The following is a 21,649-nucleotide window of genomic DNA, read 5'->3' on the forward strand; positions in this document are numbered from 1 at the left end:
GAAATGCTGTCTACATGCATGGTATCCTAGGCATGCTTACGTCTGACAGAGAGGGCAGCTGCTTCAGAATTATTGCTGGCTGTCTTTATTGGGTGATGTCTTTTAGCTTGTTGTAGGGTTTGAATCGTGTACTGACAGCAGGCACATACTTGAGCAATCATCAAGACATTTCACTGTTCCTATTTATCACATATATTTCCCAGCTCAGCTAATTCTGGCTTAATTAAGTGGTATAGCTTTGGATGTTAGAGCCACCTCACAGAAGTGTCAAACACACTTTTCAAACTAAGAACTGGAACTAATTCTCTATGCAGGGTAAAAAAAATCAGAAAATCAACACAGTGTAGGTCTTAAACTGAATCTGCTCCTGGAAATGTGAAGAAAAGCAACCTACTCCTAAAGCTGCCCAGATCAGTTGGGTAGTCTTCTAGTACGTTAATTAGCGCTATGAATTAATGTTTAGTGTTGGGGATTAGGAGTGGAGTTAGGTCAATGGTTGATGTTCATGGTTGGTTAGGATCTGGTTAATGAAAAAGTGTAAACGAAAAAAATCCACGTTACTCACCAGCCCCTGTTCCCTCGTAGGACACTGCTATTTTCTTCTTTCTTCACTTTCTGTAGAGCAGTGTTTTTCAACTTTTTTGAGCCACGGCACATTTTTTTACATTGAAAAAATCCTGCGGCACACCACAAATCAAAAATGTTACAAAATGACATGCTGTAGCTAATTCTTTTGTCTCTAAGAATGAACAAGAAAACTATGTTACCTACTGCCACCCACTGACATGGAAGAGTATTACCTTACTCTGCCAGTCACTACAGCACAGACACTCGACAATGGTAATTGGATAATTTCCCACGGTACACCTAAAGATCTCTCATGGCACACTAGTGTGCCGCGGCACAGTGGTTGAAAATCACTGCTGTAGAGGACCTTCAGTCATCTTGATTAGCAGGGCTGGGATGATGCTACTCCCGCACCTTCATTCTTTCCCAGCAAGTGCGGGGGAAGCCAGAATTGCCCGGGTTATACACAGAGTGATCGGGCAGGTAAAAGGGGTTATTGCAGAAAGGACATGGCTTGTCCTTTTCTGCATAATGACCTGCCTGTGTATTTCTAAAAATAGAACTTTAGATCAATTTTAAGATTTTATTTTGAGGTGTGGCTTAGCATCAGGGTTTTTTTCCTTCTAGGTTTGTTGGATCACCCAGCTTCACTGATGAAAGTGTATCCTCTCCAGCCTTGGAGAGCTTTATTAAATCAGGCCCCATGACTCATTACTGACACATGGTACACAGTATAGTTTAGATTCGTCCATACTGTATCTGCAGGATCAGCAACACACTCATCATACTGCATGTGTTTTCATTTTTAGCACAATATACATGCAGTAATGTGAACAGTGAATCCACCTATTTTGTTTACTAGTTTTTGTGCAGCCTTTCTAGCTTTTATTGCACTTGTTTTTTGATTGATTGTTTATTTTGTGTAGAAAAGCTGTCAGGTAAGAAGAAACACAAGGCATTTACATGCTGCGCTTAGCTAACATTTCTCAGCCTTGAATAACTTTAAAATGCCACATTTCTTATTTTTCTGTTTAATGTGTGAGTATATGTGTGACCTCTAAGAAATGTCAGCCAAGACTAGTACGCAGTTTGTGCTTTGAAAACAAAAGCTCCTTTATTCACATTAACATGGATTAAAGTGGAATTGAACTTAAAAAAAAGGAAACAGGTTTTATATTTTAAAAGGGAAAGGCAGTGCCCCTTCTGCTATGAAACAAACCTACCTGCCTGTTCACAATCTTCTTTATAATTGAACAATTGTTATTCAAGATCCCAAGTCTGGGTAAGGACTGGGTGAAGATGTTGCTTGTGAAAGAGCAAGGAGAAATGAGTTTAGTTAAGAAATTGTGAAATCAGCACATCATTCATTGTACGGTATACAGTTTTATTAGGTTACTCACTCTTCAACTTTTATCACAACAGGTAGTAGACCCCATGCCCCACCACCAACTGTTCTAAATATAGGTAAATCATTAAATGGGATGGAATGTCAGGAGATTTACCTATACTATGGCTATTGAAATATGTTATGAAATTTAAATGTATACATTATTTTTTTGTCTTTTGTAGAACTGAATATGAGGGAGTCTGAAGTCCGACGGGTGTGTGATGAAACAACATGTAAATATGAAGGTGTATGCAAAGAAGATGGCGGTGTACTAAAGTGTGCCTGCCAGTTTGAGGTAAGGTAACAATTTTATAATTTATTGCATAAAGCTTGTACAAAAAGTTGTGTTCTACTGAAAAATTGAGTTTACCATTAAGTTTAGTGCAGGTTGAAGAGAAACAATATTCTTGGCTTTCATAGCACATTCCTGCTGAAGAATTAGTAGCTATGGGATATCTCTATACATATTTTATGTGGCCAGTCTGTGCACAAACCTTGTTTATAACATAAAATACCAGATACAAATCAGTCATTTAGGATTATACTTAATAAACTTGAGTTTCAACAGTAGTATTTTCGTTCATGTCTAGAGTTACACTTCTGTAAATTTTTAATTGCTTTTTTTATTTTCCATTCCCTGCTGGTTTTTACAGCCCAGTTCTTGTTACCAGATATGTAAGGTCATAAAGGTTATGTGGAAATGTTCTAACTAAGTCAAGTATGTGGAATAAGTGTCAGCTTTGTAAAATTATCCTTCCAAGCCATGGCGACTACCCAGTGGGCTAAAGGAGGAGTAAGAGAGGTTTATGGCATTTTAATGGAAAAGCAATCTTCATCTTCTTTGCAGTTAACTTTTCTTATATCCCCAAAGCCATGATAGTGGACAGTGTAATACTGTTGTTCAGTCTGTTGTGGTCTTTAGGGATACTGCACATAAAGATATTCTATATCTTGTAAAAAGATAAAAAAAGTAACACCTTTTAGCCCAATGTATTTAGACTCTCTTGGCTCTATCTTTAAAACAGGGAATCTGACATTCCCACAAACATTCCCTTGCAGGAATCTCCCAGGTTAACTAATTCCCATAAGGGAATGGCAGATTATAAATAGAGCCATTTAGGTGTATCTAAGCCCTATCTCTAAACACCTTCTCTTTTCTTGACCTATTAGTTCTGTAAAATGTACACTTGGAAGTATTTTCTTGGGCACTATGATAAGTTGCAGCACATGCAGCAACATCTCTTAAACCAGAATCTAAATAAAGCTAAAGCTAACAAAGTACTTTCTTGTATTAAAAGAGGAATAGACTGCAGAGATGGAGACATAATCCTGCTCCTGTACAAAGCATTAGTCAGACCACATCTGGAATATGCAGTCCAGTTTTTGGAACCAGTCACATTGTGGAATAGGAGAGAATGCAGAAAAGAACAACTAAACTAATAAAAGGAATGGAGGAGCTAAGCTATGAGGGGAGATTAGCTGAACTGAATCTATTCTCCCTTGAGACAACACATTTAAGGGGGGATATGATCACCCTGTATAAATATATAAATAGTCCATATAGAGAACGATCTTCCCCATTACAAAGAACAAGAGGGCACTCTTTGCATCTGCAGGAAATTTCTCTGAATAATGAAGGGATTTTTCACTGTAGTTTCAGCAAGTATCATAGATTACCTAAAATCACAAAATATAACTGGGTAATAAAGTTTTAAAATAGAGATAACAGGGACTGTTGATCCAGGGTACATCCAACTGACTGGATTGATGTAACTATTCAGTTTAATCTTTGTTAATGTGTAAAAAACAAACACTGCTGCACATGTAAATATTGCAACACAGCATGTTAATGTATATCCATCATGGTATTAATGAACTATTGGGGGCTTTGTAGATGTATGAGAACTGCTTTACAGTAAATACAATGACGGGTCAGGAATGGCTTGTTTAACATCTCTTTTGTTGCTTGTTAGGAATATGTATAAGCTTTAATGTCTAAAGTCTGGACATAGGTGCATTTTAGTTTGTGTTTGCTCCTTAATAGATACATGTTGTTATTTTGTAGTGTGGCACCAATTACATACCAGTTTGTGGATCAAATGGAGACACTTACCAGAACGAATGTTTCCTGAGGAGATCTGCCTGCAAGCAGCAGAAACATTTAACTGTCGTGGCAAGAGGTCCTTGCATTACTGGTAAGAGCCATGGAGCGTTAAACCTGTCTTTATAGCATGAGTCACAAAAAACGCTAATTCTTATTCAAGACTGTGCTTTTGATAGGTCTCCCACTTCTTATGGGTGATATACTTTGTACTTTAAGCATATAAAAATGGCCACAATAAGCAGTTCTGTCTTTTCTATGGTCAAGGCTAAAAAGTAATAGGGGTATTATGAATATAAATCAGTAGAGTAACCAGAGTAAAGGATGAGGAATTAGAACAAATATACATTAATGTGTATCCGTAGTGAAATATTACATTATAAAGTGTCAATGAAACGGTAATTCAGGTGCGGAGATGTGCCTGCATGTATCTTTAGCTGTCCTCTAAAATGCATGATAAACTAATATGTAAGTGCCAAGATGTTTGGCACTATGTATGTAGGGCATTTTGCTCTGCTCAACCTTCATCTAGTTAGTTTTCCTATTTTGCAAGTACGGTAAAACAATAAACATTTTAAAGCCCTCTGCAGGAATTAGTACATTGACAATTTATTATGTGACTGTTAAATATTATTGGACAAGCAGGTTAAATGCAAATAACCAACAGATAGGAGAAAATTATTATGGATCTTAATTTGCCAATGGTATTAGGTGTGAAAAAGATTTCACTGTTAGGACTCACAAAGCAGCGGCCGAGATTAAAGAATGAAAAGCTCAGAGAGGGCACATGAGCTGTACTAAACACTTGATAGGAATCTCCGTCTCAGTCCAGCACACTGCAGAGTTTGTGCTCATTCCTTGATTTCTGGGTATTTTTTATTTGCTATTCTCCACAAGATTCACGTATTTACAGATTATATTTTCAACAGAAGGAAGGCAGAAGGCAAATTTCCAAGGACGGAAAATGTTATGAAAAATAAAGAAACTACTAGATATATTTTCAAAGACACTTGGGAAAATATATACACACACACTACACATATATCGGAGTGGACTGATACACACACAGAATACATATGGAACATTTTCTAAAAATTGTGGTTTATAGTAGTTTACACAATAACATACATATATACTGAAATAGCAATGGTGTTCTTTCTATTTAATGTTTCATGACTGTTTCATATCTGTTAGCTATGTTACATGTGTATTTCATGCACAAACAATATTGCATAAAGTGTACACTGCCATTTCACACTTCATTAAGGATACCACATTGCATATGCATTGGTCATGGTGCACGATTTTATAAACTCCTGCATGTGGATGTAGGTTGTAATGATAAATATCAATATTATCCATACATTCATTGCCTTATTTGCACATGTTTGCTGCATGCATGCTCCCCACCTCTCCCCCGACAATTATTGGCTTTGCAGATCAGTTAAGGATACCCCATTCAAGGCCTATCATATATCAAGATTTGTTTTCTTAGAGGTAGCTATGAAAAATCCAATATGCTTGAATCTTTTACGATAATCTGGAAATCCAATGCCCTCTAAAATGAGATAGGAATATATACATTTTTCTAAAGAAATTTGTTGCACAGAATTTTCAATATAATGAAAATCATTTCAACTAATTTATGATAATCTAGTAAGCATTTGTGTGAGATTATAAGCATCTGGTATCAATGTGCATGTAATGATGGAAATTATTCAATGTAAAAAGCTGAACAAACACCGTTTTCCCAGTGCTACATTAAAACTCTGGGCACAGTTGTAAACTTTATAATGTGTTTATGTTGTATGAAATAAATCTAAATTTCTATAACCTGTGCACATCAGCTATGTTTTCACAGCAATGTTTGTGCATCATCATAATAATGTAGTGGTTTTATTGTATGGTGCGTGCCCACACTATAGGCATTAAAATATTTACATTTCCCTGACAAACAGTAAAAGGGATTTAAGTCTAGCCATCCCTAAGCTTTCTAGGTACCTGTGCTGTGGAGTAATTACCTCCTTTAAACACAGCGGATGCTCTAAAGTCTGCTCTCACTAGCTTCTTAGCAGCTCCTGCTGTTTTTTGGCTGGCAGGTTATCAAGATTCCAGAGCTATAAAAAAAGTAAAAAATTTGTGATTTTAGTGTTAAAATTTAAAAATGACTTTCTTCACAATGCCAATAGCTACATAGTTGAATGAGGGCTTGTTTAAATGTGTGAACACAGCTCAAGTACAAAAATTGCCCACCAGATTTACCAGGGTGTGTAATGCCAGACATGAGTCTATGCCCCTGATTCATCAAGCAGAATCGGATTATCGCTCGCGCATTCGTATTAGCGATCCGGAATCGTACGCGGTCGCGCTATTCAGCAACTGAAAAAGCTTGCGCACGGAGCCGCGCTTTATTGTGAAGGCTGGAATCCGGCTGGCAGTGAGGCGAGTGTACGCGCACACTCGAGTCCGGACCGCGGTAATCCGCGATCGATGGCCGCGCGTACTTTCGCGCGGATTTTATTGATGAATCAGGGGCTATTTCTCTTCTGTTCAGAGCTACTGAGGTAAATAAGTTAATGTGTTTTGAAGTTAGGGGGGTTAGTCCTTGCAGAAAGTCCACAGGTTTGTATAATATCCCATCTCCTTATTTAGTTCAAAAACAAAATAGCTTTCTTTAGCAAATGAATTCAATAAAAAAATATATATTTATGTGTGTGTGTGTGTGTGTGTGTGTATATATATATAAATATATATATATATATATAGATAGATACACATATATAATTTTATATATAACATATTAAAACATGTACCCTGGTTTCAAGAGACCATGTTTTGTAAAAATGGGGCAATATATCTGTCCCATCTGTCCCCATGTCTTGTGGAACACAAAAAAGTATGTCCTTTGTGCTCATTCTACTACAGAAGCCCAGATGGACATTTAGTGATGATGAAAGCCTCCAACCACCAACCTCAAGTTTAATTACTGTAGTAGTATTTAAGTCAAATATGTAGTTCCTTTAATACAACAAAACAGACTAAATGTGTTCATTGACTGAATTACAATTTATTGGTGCCAAGGAAAGCAATGCAAGTAACATTTTCTTGAAGGAGATCAGGAATGTAATTTTTTTTGGTTATTGTATATGTGTGCATACATACCTTGGGCAAATACAACCAGCCAACCATTTCATAATTGGGAAGATTCTGTTGGCCATTGAAAGTGTAAAGGGGTGTGTGTGATGTTGTGGGACTATTGTTTTAATTTATTAAAGAGCAAATCAAAGAACTTCATAAAAACTCTGGCAATTGGTTGTGTAGCGCACATACATGATTTCATCCCATAAGCAGCTGGGAAGGACAACTGCCATTTAAAGTCTATGGCACAGGTGTCAAACACAAGGCCTACGAGTCGAATATGGCCCAACTGGCCTTTTTATGTGGTCCGTGGTGCCAGTGCCGCATCCAAGAGCCTGACATTTGCAGGCAGGGGGACCCAGTAGTCCAGATCCTGCTGCCAGTAGTATGGTAATCTCAGTGGGAAGTTACATTAGCAATATCTCCAGACTCCAAGACACAGGCCTCCTCCTCAGCGCAGTTAGTGGCTCCATTCCCCTCACATAGACAGGCCAGGACAGGTCAGGTACACCAACCTCAAAAAAAGCTGCTAAGAACAAAAACGCATTAACTCCCCAAATGTCCAACAAGAGAAAAGTTGATGCAGAAGGAAGACAATTTAATGAAAGCACGACGAGCACTGTACACACGCAAGATTCTCGTCCGATATCAGCCCTGAGCCGATTATCGGGCGAGAACCATTGCGTGTGTACCTAGCCTTACTCTTTAGTATTTTAATATTATTTAGGTTTTGTGCTCACATTCTTTTACACAATTCATGCCAACATGTCTGTTGTGTTGACCAAAAATCTAATTTACCAGAAAGTATTTTCTTTGTCATTTAATGTTGAACTTTTTAATAAATTGCCTTGTGGGGTGTCCTCTGTGAATTTAATCTTCAAAATCTAGAAAATAAATAGATGTAATTAACCTTTATCCTACAGTTTTCAGTTATAACGTATTATTAGAATTTCAGAGCACAGCTGTAGTGATTAAGAGATTAAACAATATCTGCTAAAATATATGAATATATTGCAGAAGTAAATATCAGACAACAATTTATAATCAGTTTAATTTACTAAAATGATTTTTAAAGGGAAAAGGGTAGCCCAACTGCTTATATAATAGTACAAAACAAGATAAATTACCAACATTGTTATTTTTCATTGTATGAAACAAAGAGTGACAAATGTCTGCATACAAACTGAACATTTTTACTGCATTAGTTTAATGTTAAACTAAACAAAAAAGGACTAAGGCTAAACCAGCATGAGAGAGTAACATATCCCAATAATCCAGAATCACCACAATCCTGTACTTCTTTTATATGATATCAGGTGAATTTTTGGTATGTTGTCCTCCAGAGGAAAAACTATTCCTTCAACTATCACCACATTATCTAGTATAGATTTATTTAACAAATTTAAAAGTGCCAAGAAAATATAATTGTGCACTTTCCCGATCTCAAAAAAACAAGTAGAAAATACCTGTGTATAATGTATCCTGTTATTAAAATTCTAAATAATACAGTCATGAGCAAAAGAAAACATACCCCATTTCAATGTTAAGTTTTTGCAAATTACACTGGGGAACGCATTTTTTGTTGAGTTAGATCTTACACTTGTTTTTTTACAAATTTTTGGGTGGTGAATACAGAAATGGGGCTAGTTTTTTGCCATCACAGTTTTTGCGATACTGTTTATTTACATTTCTTTTGTTCATACAAAGGATTTATTGTTACTCTATGACATTTTTTTTACAGTAAAACATTTGAAAATTAATCGGGTACACGCTTCAGGTAAAAATTTACGCTTAAAGCTTTTCCTGGAGTGTTCAGTGTTAGTACAATCCCGCCGAATGCCCTGAAAAAATACCCAGCCATCATATGTACATCCTATCTACCCTGATACTATCTCTTCATGACCTTCAAATCTTGGTGGAATCGATCACCTTGCTCATAACTGATTGCACCAAGGTTTTCCGCGAATTTAGAAAGATGGCTATGCAGAAAATGCACCTTGATTCTCATGACTGACATTGTCCTGATGAAATGTTCATCTTTGATGAGCTGCCGAATCTGTGGACCATCAGGTACTTCAAACAGTCTCCTTTAGTTGGCAAACGTTTAAGGAACTGCTTCATCAGACCCAGTTTCATGTGTGAGAATATAATATTCTTTGCAATCAACAAATTGCTCATGTAGAATTTTTGTATCACCTGGTTTTAGGGCAGATCTTAAAGGCCAATTCCTTTCCACCCAATGCCTCTCACAAGCTCTGCTGTCCTACATGCACAGATAACGGGGATATTTGGTGTATCTGCGTTACTGACCAAGAAGTAAGCATGCCATTTTAAGGTTAACACAGATGACCCAATTGTGTTGGTGATATTGCAACAACTCAATGACTCTCTTTATGTCTGCATATTCTCCACAAAGAGAAACTGAATGGCCAATTGGGACTGACCCAAATATATTGCCATTGTAAAAAGGACAAAATTTAAGTTCCGCTTAGAGCTATCGATTAATAGTCGCTATTCAGTTGAGTTATAGATTGGAATTCCCAATTCCTCCATTAAACCAGGTATGTTATGGCGATACACAAAGCCACTGTCAGTTCTAAAGTACTGCAGAAATGCAATTTCTCTGGTTCGAACGTGTGATACCATCATTCCTTTTTTCAATTTTTTTCAAGGTTTTCTTACGCAGTTTTCCTTAGAGTCCTCTTCAATTTCAAACTCTTCATCATGGTTGTCACCTAGTTCATCACCATAATCATGTTCTTCAAGAGAGGGTAGTGTAATGAAAAAGCATTGGGTTTTCATCTTAATGAGCCACTGGGTGTATAGCTGATGGTAGACTAGGATACTCTGTTACATTTATTTTTCTTGTTATATCCTGAACTTTTCACTATACAAAAGTAACAGTCACTATAATGATCTCCTGGCTCTCGCCAATGCATGGGTATACTAAATGGCATCTTATCACGTGTTCCCTTTGTCTACATCCATAAACCCTCGACACACTGTTTGCACACTTTATGAGGGGCCCAAAACTTATCGTGATCACCAAGTTTTTCTTTGAAATGTGCAAAATAGGCTTGCTCTACAAATGTGCTGAATTTCGCCCTTTGACTGGGAATGGTGAAACTACCACAGATATAACAAAATGAATCTGGGTTGTTTAGGCACTTACGACGGGAAACAGCAGAGCCAGACATGATCTGAAAGAAAGGAAATACGTGTGTAAGTAAAAAAATAAGTTTTGCTTATTCACTACGTAGAGCAGCGCACAACCTCTGACCACACTGCCTTGCGTGTAAATGAATAGCGTATACAAATCCACGCTACAGTAATCGCATATTCAGAATCAGCATACCTATTTTAAAGTAAAAATTCAAGTAAAAAACAAATTTGTTCGGAATTGCTCCCTAGTGTTATCAGGACATAAAAATAACGACCTGGTTCTTTGCAGGTTCTATAACTATTTAAACCTACCCTCTGGTGTGAAACAATGCCCAAAACATGTCATTGTGATTGAAGCCAAAATGGAGAGACTGCACAAAAAACTAAGTGCACCCTATGATTCAGTATCATTGAATGCTATAGAATAGAACAATACATGGTCTGACCTTGATGTGAACTTCCTGGAATATCCATTCCCGCGAAGACTGGCATATATATGCCTTGCATGTTTTCCATTTGTCAATACTTTTTCTAATTTCGGAATGGTGAACTTCAAATTAGTTGGAAATATAACCCCGCCCAGATTGCTGAGCAGCAACAGTTGCCTCTCTAAAAACTTTTCTAATGGCCTTGGCTTTGTGTTAACACACACCTGAATGTTCCAGAAAAGAAAATCTTCTGCTTTTATAGGAGGTGACCTTACTTGCAGATTAATAGTTAATCAAGTGCATTTGATTAGCAGTACCTAGCTGTTCCCTGTGCTCTTAATTCCTATGCAAGTGGTAAGGGTGTGCCTAATTTCTCACACAGTGCATGTGCATTCTGACTTAGTCTTTGTTAAATAAATAAATAATGAAATACATACAAGGTAATATTAGTTTTGTTACTCAAGAATTCTTTACACATAAAGTTTTATGTCTAGGAAAATAGTAAAGAAATGTTTCATTTCTGTAAAAATTGTCCAGGAAAATTGTGTTCATGTGTGGGCATTACCTAGCATGCTGATACAGTGTGTAAGAGGCAATGCTGTGAACTGTAAAATTTGTTTTTCCAACTCGCATAACAGTTCAGTAGGTCATATAACAAACCATGAAGATAGATAGAAGAGAGATTACACAATGTTTATTCGTATGCAAGAAAATCAGTTTTTGAACAAATAATACATTGTATCCTGTATAATTTACTATTATGCCTATATACAGCAAATTAATGAGTATCATTTGTACATTTAAGCTTTGTTACAAAAAAAAATCCGATTGACAAATGTTGAAATTCTATGTCTTTTGTTAAACCCCCGAACTGTAAGAATAGATACATGGTGATTTAATCACTTTAGGGCTTTTCTTTCTTTAAATTTCTCCTAGCAGCAGAACAGATGACAGACAGCTTTGTATTGCAGAATAATGCTCTACTTTGTTCCAGCAGAGGTATTTTAGATATATTGTTCTTCTAGAAGCGGAATTGAGCAGCTTGCTGTTATTTTAGCAAAGAATATCTAGTACTGCAAACAGGTGACCTATTGACACTTTATAATAGAACAAGTCGGATGATAGCATGTTTAGGGTTTTTACAGATTTGTTCTCGATATTATACTTAAAATTCCCCCCAAAAAACGTAAAAATCAAAAAATGTAACAACTACAATTATAACAGAGGTCATGGCCTTATAACGGTAACTGAAATATTTTTCTCTGGTTAGTGTCAGCAAGTATTGCGAGTTCATGATGGAGACTTTGCACCTATAACATCTTTTCACAAGTACACCCTTGTGAAAAATCTAACCATAGAACTGCACACACTTATTATATAAATGCAGCAAATCTTGAGTTAACTGCTGTATTTACTAGCAATATGATAGGGCCAAGTCCCTAAAAAAAAGAATACATCAAGCATAAAGCTTAGTGATTCCTAAGGAGTGATCAATCTGACTAAAGGGACCCCTACAACTCAGTGACAGAACAGGGCCTACTCCAGGATACTGCAGGCTGTTGATGATTTTTTTATCATAAAATTAGGTTACTTGAGACAGATTTGCACAGTTTGTATATTGTATTCCTGCATAGTTATGAAAGTCTGTGAAAGAAGAGGTGAGGGTAAATCTTCCAATGAAAACGCTTGTTTGGGGGAATACTGGTTACTGGATACTGGTACGAGTTTTCCTCTCACTTTATTGTAGCATCATTGGGGCAGGAGATTTTCCCAAAATAGCTTGGCAGATGTTTTAACTTTAAAAAGATAAGATAGGCACCCATCCACTATTTAGACAAAGCCACATCCCATAACATGCAGCAAAAACCAAAGGCGGGACTTTAAAGGCATTAAATAAACAATTCTTAAATAGACATAAAAACATTATTTATACAAAAAACTAAAACACTTTATGTTCTTATAGAACAAATTAACAAACAATACTTGTACAAGATTTAATTATTTTCATGATTACATATGATTTAGTTCCATTTCCATGACTACATATAGTTTGACGTGTTTCACAGAAATTTATACTGCTTCATAACTAACGTAATTCATGGAATCTAGAGTACAACGTGATATGTATTACCTAATTGATACTTAACGAATAAGTAATACATATCATGTTGTACTTTGCATCGACGTTACTATTGCAGAATTTCTGCGTCCATGCATAATAGAAATATCTTTGTCCTGCCTGATGTTTGGCCCTCTGTAAGGTATACTATTTAACTCTATTGCATTTGTGATTTAGAAAAGCCAGTATTTAGGAAAAGTAGAGCTTGAAAAGCAATTGCGAACTACTTTTGTCTTAAATTCTAATGTTTTGTGGTTTGGATAACTGGAAGTGTGTCATGGTTTTTTGTCTGACACACATCTTAAGATATCTTAATATCCCATCTCAGTGTCCGGAAGTTGGGAGTTATATACTAGTAAATTAATTGTTACAGAATTGCTGCCATCCCAGGCCAACAGTGACTAGAACACAATAGTTTGATCCTTTCCCCTAATCTATAACAGATCCTGAAAATGGGGTGCAGTTCTTATAATTATCTATTGACTAGCCTAACACCAGAATTTTCTAAATATAAAAAATGGAAAAATCAAAGGCATAAACCTTTTAGTAAGTGTATGTATTTCTGTATTTTTTTTTTTTTTACTGAATACCCGATTTGTCATTCCATTATTACTTGTTTTGTATGTATTACTGCTGTTAGAAGACAGCTAGCTGAATCTTTTATAACTACAAAAAGACAGACTGTCTGACATCTGCTACAACATTGCAATAAAATCTATATTTACATATCAATGCAGAAATAACAAATAGGTAGCAGAAAGAGACAGTATAATTGATGCTTCTTTTCTTTTTCTTTTTTTCCAACTTAGATGCTGCATCTGGATCTGGAGAAGGAGGTATGTTACATGTTTATTTATGAAACTCTTTATACATTGAAGATATGACGTGTAAATTTGTAGATGATTTTGGTATATACATGAAATATAAAGATTTGTTAAGACTAAAATGGGGAGAAAATACTCATTGTGTGTCTGTGTAAAATGCCAAATATTTTCTAAATCACACACCCCTGTTAAATTGCATAGCTGGACAGATGACGACACCTAATGTTTTTATTGGGGTAATTTAAGGCATTTGTGGATGGAAAGGAAAATGGAACATGTCTGTATTAGTTGTACACAAGCATACTTTAGGCTGTGATTAAATACCTGTAGGTCAGGGCACTTCTTGTACCAACCCACAGTTAATCTCAGCTGGCTTCTGGCAACTGTAAAGACTGGTTACCCTTGTTTCTGCAGTGATGGCGATGTGTAGTGCCTATCAACCTATACAACTGCTTCCATGCCCAAGCTCACTTGTAGATAAGATTACTGATTTCTCTTTCTCTAATGTTTTAGGAAGCATTCGAATCTGATCTCTTACAAATCAAAGGAAAACAATTGGTCAAGCCTTTTTTTGGCATCTCCTAGAGTAGAGGGCAGGTGCCTAATGTCTCATTAAAGGGAACCTTCTAAACCCTGCATGGCAACTCTTTTAAAGTTATACCTATCCGTACATGACAATGTCCAACACTGCAGGGAAAAGACATGAAAATAATTATATGTATATGGGTTTACTATACAACCTACTCAGCTTTGTCTTTAAGAGCTTTAGCAGACATGCACTGGATGGTGACATTGGGAATGTTCTTCAGTTTTTTTTTCTGGGAGGAGGGGGTGCAACTTGAATTTTATGAACCTGATTTTATGGCCTGATTTGATAAAGCTCTCCAAGTCTGGAGAAGATACACTTTTAACAATGAAGATGGGTGATCCAGGAAACCTGTAATTGATCTGGTCCAGGATTCAAAACATTTGCAAGCAAATAGCAAATGACTTTGAAGAAATCCATTCCAGGCTTGCTGGATCACCCAAGTTCACTGATGAAAGTGTATCCTCTCTGGCTTTGGAGAGCTTTAATAAATCTGACCCTTTGTCTCAACTGCATAGCCTTGATTGGGGGCATTACCATCAATGTGGTATGATTTTCTATTTTCTGAACGTAGGCAGAAGATTGCCATGTTTTCCAAGCCTTATACTTGTGTTGCACATTGCACAGAGCATCAATAATATTTCAACATGGTTTCTACAGTATTAGTATAGGTACAGAGTTAAAGACTAATTTAAAATCTTGCAATTAGAAAAAACTGGTGCAATCATATATATTTATGGGCCATATATATGAGGGATTGTAAAATAAACTGTAAGATGTAATTATAAATATCATACATAAAACAGAAAAACAGAGCTAAGAAAATCAACAGTACTTTACCTAAGAATTTTGTGGCTATCATATTGATATCATATAACCACTAGAACAATTTTCAAAGATCCTAAAATTAGGGTTTAGGTTTAATACACTCAAACCGTAATCTAACAGATTCATGAATTAAAGGAAGACTAGTGGTGAAATACATAGGTTAGCATTGTTGTACCCTATTGAAAAATGCTTTGTGCTTCTCTTTAAACTCTACCTTTGCTACAGTTATGCATTTAATGGCTCATGTATCACAGCTGGCCTCCATAATCTGCGCATGTTTGGAAGACTCTTTATTCATTCCTATAGAGTCCATGTATTTATCTGCCTACAGCAAAGATGCACACTTCAAAGAGGGTTGAAAGCATATGTCTTGCATGTGCGTTAGTTCTCCAACAGAAAACTTAAAAGAACCACAGCAGAAATATGGCATCTTCATGACAATGTATTTCTTCTCTTGTAAATTGCATTTTAAGAATTTAGATGTTAGCAGTTATGGCTTCATTAGCTTGTCATGGGTCAGGGACTGAATACATTCAGGTCACAAATTGGAAGGCGACTAGCATTTCAGGGGTCAGCAGTAGCTGCCTCCATATTTCTTTTAGTACAGGATCCCTTTGACTTATTGATCCATTGCTGCAGGACGATGAAAAACCTATGCAAATGCTAAGTCAGTATTCTGGCACTATTAAAGCACTATAGGTTGGCTATGGGGACAGCAAAACATACACTGCCTTGTTTAAAGCTCTGTTTGATTAAAGTTGAACAGAGCTGTCCAAAAAGAGATGATTGGGATAAGTCACTGCTGATGATTAAGAGTGACTGTTTTGTTTTTCAGGGAAGTAAACAGGGTTTTTGAGATGTGAAAATAAAACTAAAACTAAAAAAAGGCTTAAAAAGAAAGCTAAATATTCATATGTTGTATTTCATATTAAGCTTACTATAAAATGATTTTTTCATTTTGTATTTGTTGGCAATAATAAAAAAAGAAAAAAAAACAAATGTATATCCCTTTTGAGAATGGTAACATTAAAGATTTTTTTTTGTAATGTCTTTTAATACTTTTGGCTTTTGTATATATAGTTTACAGCTAGAGCCTTCTGGGTTTGTCTTGTATGAAACAGTATGCAATATATCTTTTTTAGGTTTCAAATAGAGTGTATGTTAGAGCCGTTGTCACTCATTTATTGCTGCAACAGGGGCATAAAACAATACAAGTAGTAGCATAAAGATACTATAACAGCACTTCATACTGTATTCATTACTGCCCATTTTTTATTTATTATTTGTGACCTGCTGGTGGAAAACATGACATTTAGTTTTTCTAATGATATCTTGAGAATGAGGAGTATAGCAAGGAGCTTTATAAAAAGCAAATGCCTTTATGTTTGAAAAATGTTTCTTGAAATATCCCATGACAAGCAGATTTTAGCACAGTGTCAAAGTTAATATACACCGTGAGTGTTTGATCCTCATGTTTTAAAGGCCACAATAAATCACACACCAGAGTCGATCAGCCCTCTATCCTGCCATGTGTAGTTCATTTTATATGGACCAACTGTCCACTCAGAGAAAACCACGTCTTACCATCTAATTACTATCCAGAGGGTAACAGAATTCCACGAAAATGAGCAATATCATTTTTTTTCACCTTGCCAAAAAGGATCCACTTGTGATCCAATGATAGGAAACTGTTATAATATGCCTACTCCAGATAGACCTAAAAACTGATACCAGAAAAAGTGAAATTTGTAACTGCTAGAGATTATTGGATAATTGTTATGTGATAAATGTTATCCGATAATCTTGCATAAGTCTACAAAGAAAAAAACATAAAACGTTTGTTGTTTGAAGGACCTGTGGTTGGATTTAGGGCAATACATATTGACGTTTGCTCCTCCTCCCCAAATCACCTACTATATGTGGGTGCCTCGGAGAGGATAATATCCCCAGCTTTCTGTGTGGAAGTCATCCTTTGTTTTATTGGTTCCAGACTGTTGTTTAGTTTCTTACAAACTTTTAGCTTCATTTATACAGTAAATGTGTGTGTGTATATATATATATATATATATATATATATATATATATCCAGAAAAGCATATATAATTGAAGAGTTTTATATTTTCAATTATTCTCTTTTCTGAGATTTAGGTGTCAAAGACCTTTTCCATGTGTCAGCACAAATGGCTCAGTGATTAGCACTGCCCTTTGCAGCACTAGGTTCGGATCCTTACATCATCTAAGGAGTTTGTATGTTTTTTCTCCTAAATGCCAAAAAAACATGCAGTTAGGTTGATTGGCTTCTCCTCAAAATATAATGACATTTGACTCAAATGGAGACATAAGATTGTGAGCCCCTTTGTGGGACAGTTAGTGATTTGTAAAGCGCCAAGTAATGTCAGCGCAATATAAATACAAGTAAAAAAAAAATAGCATGTAATGTAGGTTTATTTTGTGGGAATTCTCTGTGTGTTCCATGTTTAAAGCGAGAGACTCAGGTTCTATTTATTCCTGTTTTGTTGGATTTTGAGCTATGCCCACTGATGTAGCTACGCCCTGTTCTTTGCATACCGGGACAGGAAAAGCAGCAAGTGTTCCTTTTTTCCATTTCAAATTTAACCTTTAAAGTTCATAAAAACTATTGTTATTGGATTCTTAGCAGCCTTCTAATGTAAACACAATGCATATGCCAGATAACAGCTTTAGGAGACAACTACAACTAAGATCCAAGATTTGGCCACAACCCAATCGAAAGTGTATTTGTTAGGAACTTAGAAGATTAACTGCTCAACAGTGCCTTCAGCGACAGGTCAATTAGGGCTTAATGCCATGGTTTCACTAAATCTCACCTTGTAATAGAATAGAGTCCATACTTACTTCTGCAACCTGCTAAAACATCCTCCATGAATTGTCTTCTGAAATCAGCACTTTAGTAATGTTGGTTCCTCTTGTCAGCTTTCCGTGCACTTCTTGGTTCCTCATGTCAGCTTCCCGTGCACCCTGATTTAGAAGTCAGAGTATGAGGAAATGTACATTTTTGTTTAATTTTTTTACTGGGTAAGGATATTTCCGCAACTTCAATGGTAAAATTGCTTTCGATATAAACACATTATAATTGTAGTAGAGTATGAACCGAGAAAAAAATGATTAGTGTTATAAATTTCACATTTTAAAACAAAGACTGTCATGCCCTTGGTGCAAAGTGTATTACCAATCATATCTGTCTATTTAGTTGGAAATAATGGTTGACATAAGTTACTTTCTTCTGCAAGCTTTGTTTATTTAATTATTCCATTTATGTAGTATTAGAAACTATAGTATAGTTAAAATGCTTTATTAATAAATTGTTGCAGTTAAGTAATTATGGCTCTATACCAGTAGTAAACTGAAGTAAGTAGTGTTACCAGTAGTAATGTTCTGTACCAGCAACTCTGATCTGTATCTGCATTATAGACTATGTGACAGTTAGGACCATAGTGGGTACTTGTTGTGCCCTGTGATAAATCAATACCAAAGTTGTGTATGCAGCAGTTTAAGTGCATTCTAAGGCTTGTATTTATGGCATCAGTTTGACATCAGTTTAACACTCTTCATTCAATCATTCAGAAATTATTGGCAGGTGCTTCACATGGGTTTTACATTCCTAATCAAAGGGAAAACTAGTATGACCTGAACAAAGGAGCATCAACACGGGTCCTTAATACTTGCAGGGATAGACGTTCTGCAGATTTTAACTAGGCACAGAAAGTGTAATATTTCTGAATATGGCAAGCAGCTCTGACTGTAGCCAAACTGCAAATAAATGAATAAAAACTATATCACTGTAATGGTTCATTTAATTTTTCTAATAGTTACCAGTTTTAAAATAATTTTTATCACATTTTTGGAATACTCAATTTCATTTTAGAGATACACATTTGTTATAAGAATGTTTCCACCTTGTGTCTTCAGAAAATTCTGCTTCTGACATGGGGATTGTATTTTGCAATTGATGCAAGTAAAAACTAAAGAGGAGAATTCATCAGTCAGTATTGTTTTCTAAAAGAGCTGAACAACAATGGATCAAATCACACTCTATTTATTACAGGAAAGTTCGGCAGATAAAAATACAATTAGAAAACTGTAGATCTCGAGCTATGGCTGTAAATAGTAAACGTACACAAAAAAGAAAAGTAAAAAAAAAAAAAAAAAAGCACCCAAAGCCACATACTCTTTTGGGACACGGTTACCAATCTAACATCAGATTGATAACATTAAAGATAAGGATATCAAAGTAAGATGTAATACATTATTGTACCATAGGTTATTTTACAGTAGAATTTCTTGTGGCTTCTATAATATATATTCAGAAATATTCAGCAATAATTGGATTGTGTTGTTTGCATTGCATTTAACTTTCACTTATTAAAGACTTGGATGGCAGATTGGCCTTCAGTCCATTTGTTATTGCCATAGCTCAGAGGATGAAATACTGGCTGCAATGATTGTTTTGGAAGTGTTTGATTTCCTTTGGACATTGCTTAAGAGGATTTTGTCAGAGCTCAATTTGCTGCTTCATCATCTTCTTGGCCAGTAACAACTGCTGGGGCAGAAGGTAAACATTAGATGTAAACGTGTGCGATTAGATAAATGATGGCTGGCAAAGACATAAATCCTAATAGAAATCACAATGTATTGATCATTGGCACAAATCCACAGCAATCCAGTATTGAGCAATAACATCCACTGTCTTATGATCTTAAATTACTGACAGTGCTTGTCGTCTCCTTGTCAACAAAGATCTTTTAGAGGGCTTTAGTCCTAAATCAGTTATACTGGTTATTGTAAACTATCATATATTTCATCTGTTACCAGGCAACTCTCAGTTTTCTTAAAGCTTTATGCAGGAATGAGTGTAATTTTCAGTTTAATCACAATCTTGAAAATAACAATTTGTGGAGCAATTGCTTTGAACAATTACTATTTGCTATACGTGAAGCTCCTTTTTCTTACCAGCATACATTAGGTATAATTTTATAAAAAGGATTAAATGAAAGATAAACATGTTTACCCAATAGATTTTTCTTTTCATTTTAAACTAGCACTAGAAGTGTATTAGTTGTATTATTAAATGTTGACTATGGGCAGCACTTCCACATTCCTACCCCTCCTTCTCAAATCCCTTTTCCTAATCTAACCCAGTACCCACCACGTCCTCTCATCCTAATGCCTTCTCACCTCTCTCTGACAGAAGTGGCCTTCTGTAATGGTATCTTTCTCGGGATTGAAATCCTCTGTGGTGCTGGCTGCAGCTGTGCACTAGTTAGTAGATTTGAGGTTGTGTTTCTAGTGTCTTTATCACTCTAGTAGAGGTTTTAAGGTTAGGGAGCTAGGGAGGGTGGGATAATATGTTTGACATTTACTAAACATTTTAGTAACTAAACTTGGCCTTTAAGTCCATTCACTTGTGCTTGGTCATACAATGAGGTTCATTGTTCCATAGTTCCTTTTCCCATGTTTCCTGCACATCACTTGGTCATTAGGGTTTCCACCTTTCCAGGAAAAAAAAAACACTGGCCCCTATGGATGTGTTTTTCGGCGATATGTCCAATTGTTAAAAAAAAAAAAAAATCCAGCTAGGTGGCAACCCCACTTGGTCATTGCGTGTTTAGTAAACTTCCTATATATATATATATAAATATACCAATACCAACTATGGAGTGAGTCCAGTATGCTGGGGTTTTTACTGTTTTAGTTATAATAGGAACTGTTACTGAACTTTTCTTTCCAAAGTTCAGTCAGTGTTTTTACCAGTGCTATTCTATAAATTATCATGCCTTACACCAGGCAATTTCTGTAAGGATCTCCATATGTCTAGCAACAAGGGCTGTTATCTTTCTGATGGCACTTCGTTGTACAGTATCCAAAAATTCATTTGATAATTTAGTGACTATAAAATGTATGACAGTTTCTGAAATCACTTGTTTGTGCATATAGTTGGTCTTGAATTGATATAAACATAAAATAAAATCAGTCTTACATTCATACTGGAGATAATATGAAATATTAGTAGTGTCAGTCCCCATCTTCTTCTATATGTACGCATGCATTCATCCATGGATTTTTTGTTATGGCTAATAACACCCTTCTTTTTTTAATGTATTAAGGCACAGCATGCCATCACTTCTTCTGTCGCAAGGGCTGATTTCATTCCCTAGGAAAATGAACATTTTCCAATGACTGATAAACTTGACAAAAAACCCAGTGTGTTCCAGTTATCTGACCTTTAGGCAGACTCAGTTGTGTATTTACAGCTGTTCCATCAGTATGCTGAAATCAGTATATTTGGACATTCTGTAATCCTCAATAGATAAGTAGTGATCATGCTTTGTATTGTTATTCAAAGGATGCAGAGGTCATTTACTTTCAGTAACAAAAACAGGCTATATATGTGACATTTGTTAATGATTTTGCAAATGGGTCCACTGTCGTATAATCCTTTTCCTACCCACCCTTCAGAGAATATCATACAC

The 21,649-nt window shown here is 35.9% G+C and overlaps 1 protein-coding gene across 1 annotated transcript in view; it reads left to right on the plus strand.

Moving 5' to 3' along the window:
- Window positions 1-21,649, plus strand: part of TMEFF1 (transmembrane protein with EGF like and two follistatin like domains 1) — a 94,497-nt gene that overhangs the window by 43,356 nt on the left and 29,492 nt on the right. The window contains exons 2-4 of the mRNA XM_072411889.1: window positions 2,137-2,249; window positions 4,020-4,149; window positions 13,712-13,738. Coding sequence (XP_072267990.1) covers window positions 2,137-2,249; window positions 4,020-4,149; window positions 13,712-13,738 — 270 coding nt within the window. The remainder of the gene's footprint in view (window positions 1-2,136; window positions 2,250-4,019; window positions 4,150-13,711; window positions 13,739-21,649) is intronic.

This window comes from Pyxicephalus adspersus, chromosome 5 (assembly GCF_032062135.1).
Source record: "Pyxicephalus adspersus chromosome 5, UCB_Pads_2.0, whole genome shotgun sequence".
Taxonomy (NCBI): domain Eukaryota; kingdom Metazoa; phylum Chordata; class Amphibia; order Anura; family Pyxicephalidae; genus Pyxicephalus; species Pyxicephalus adspersus.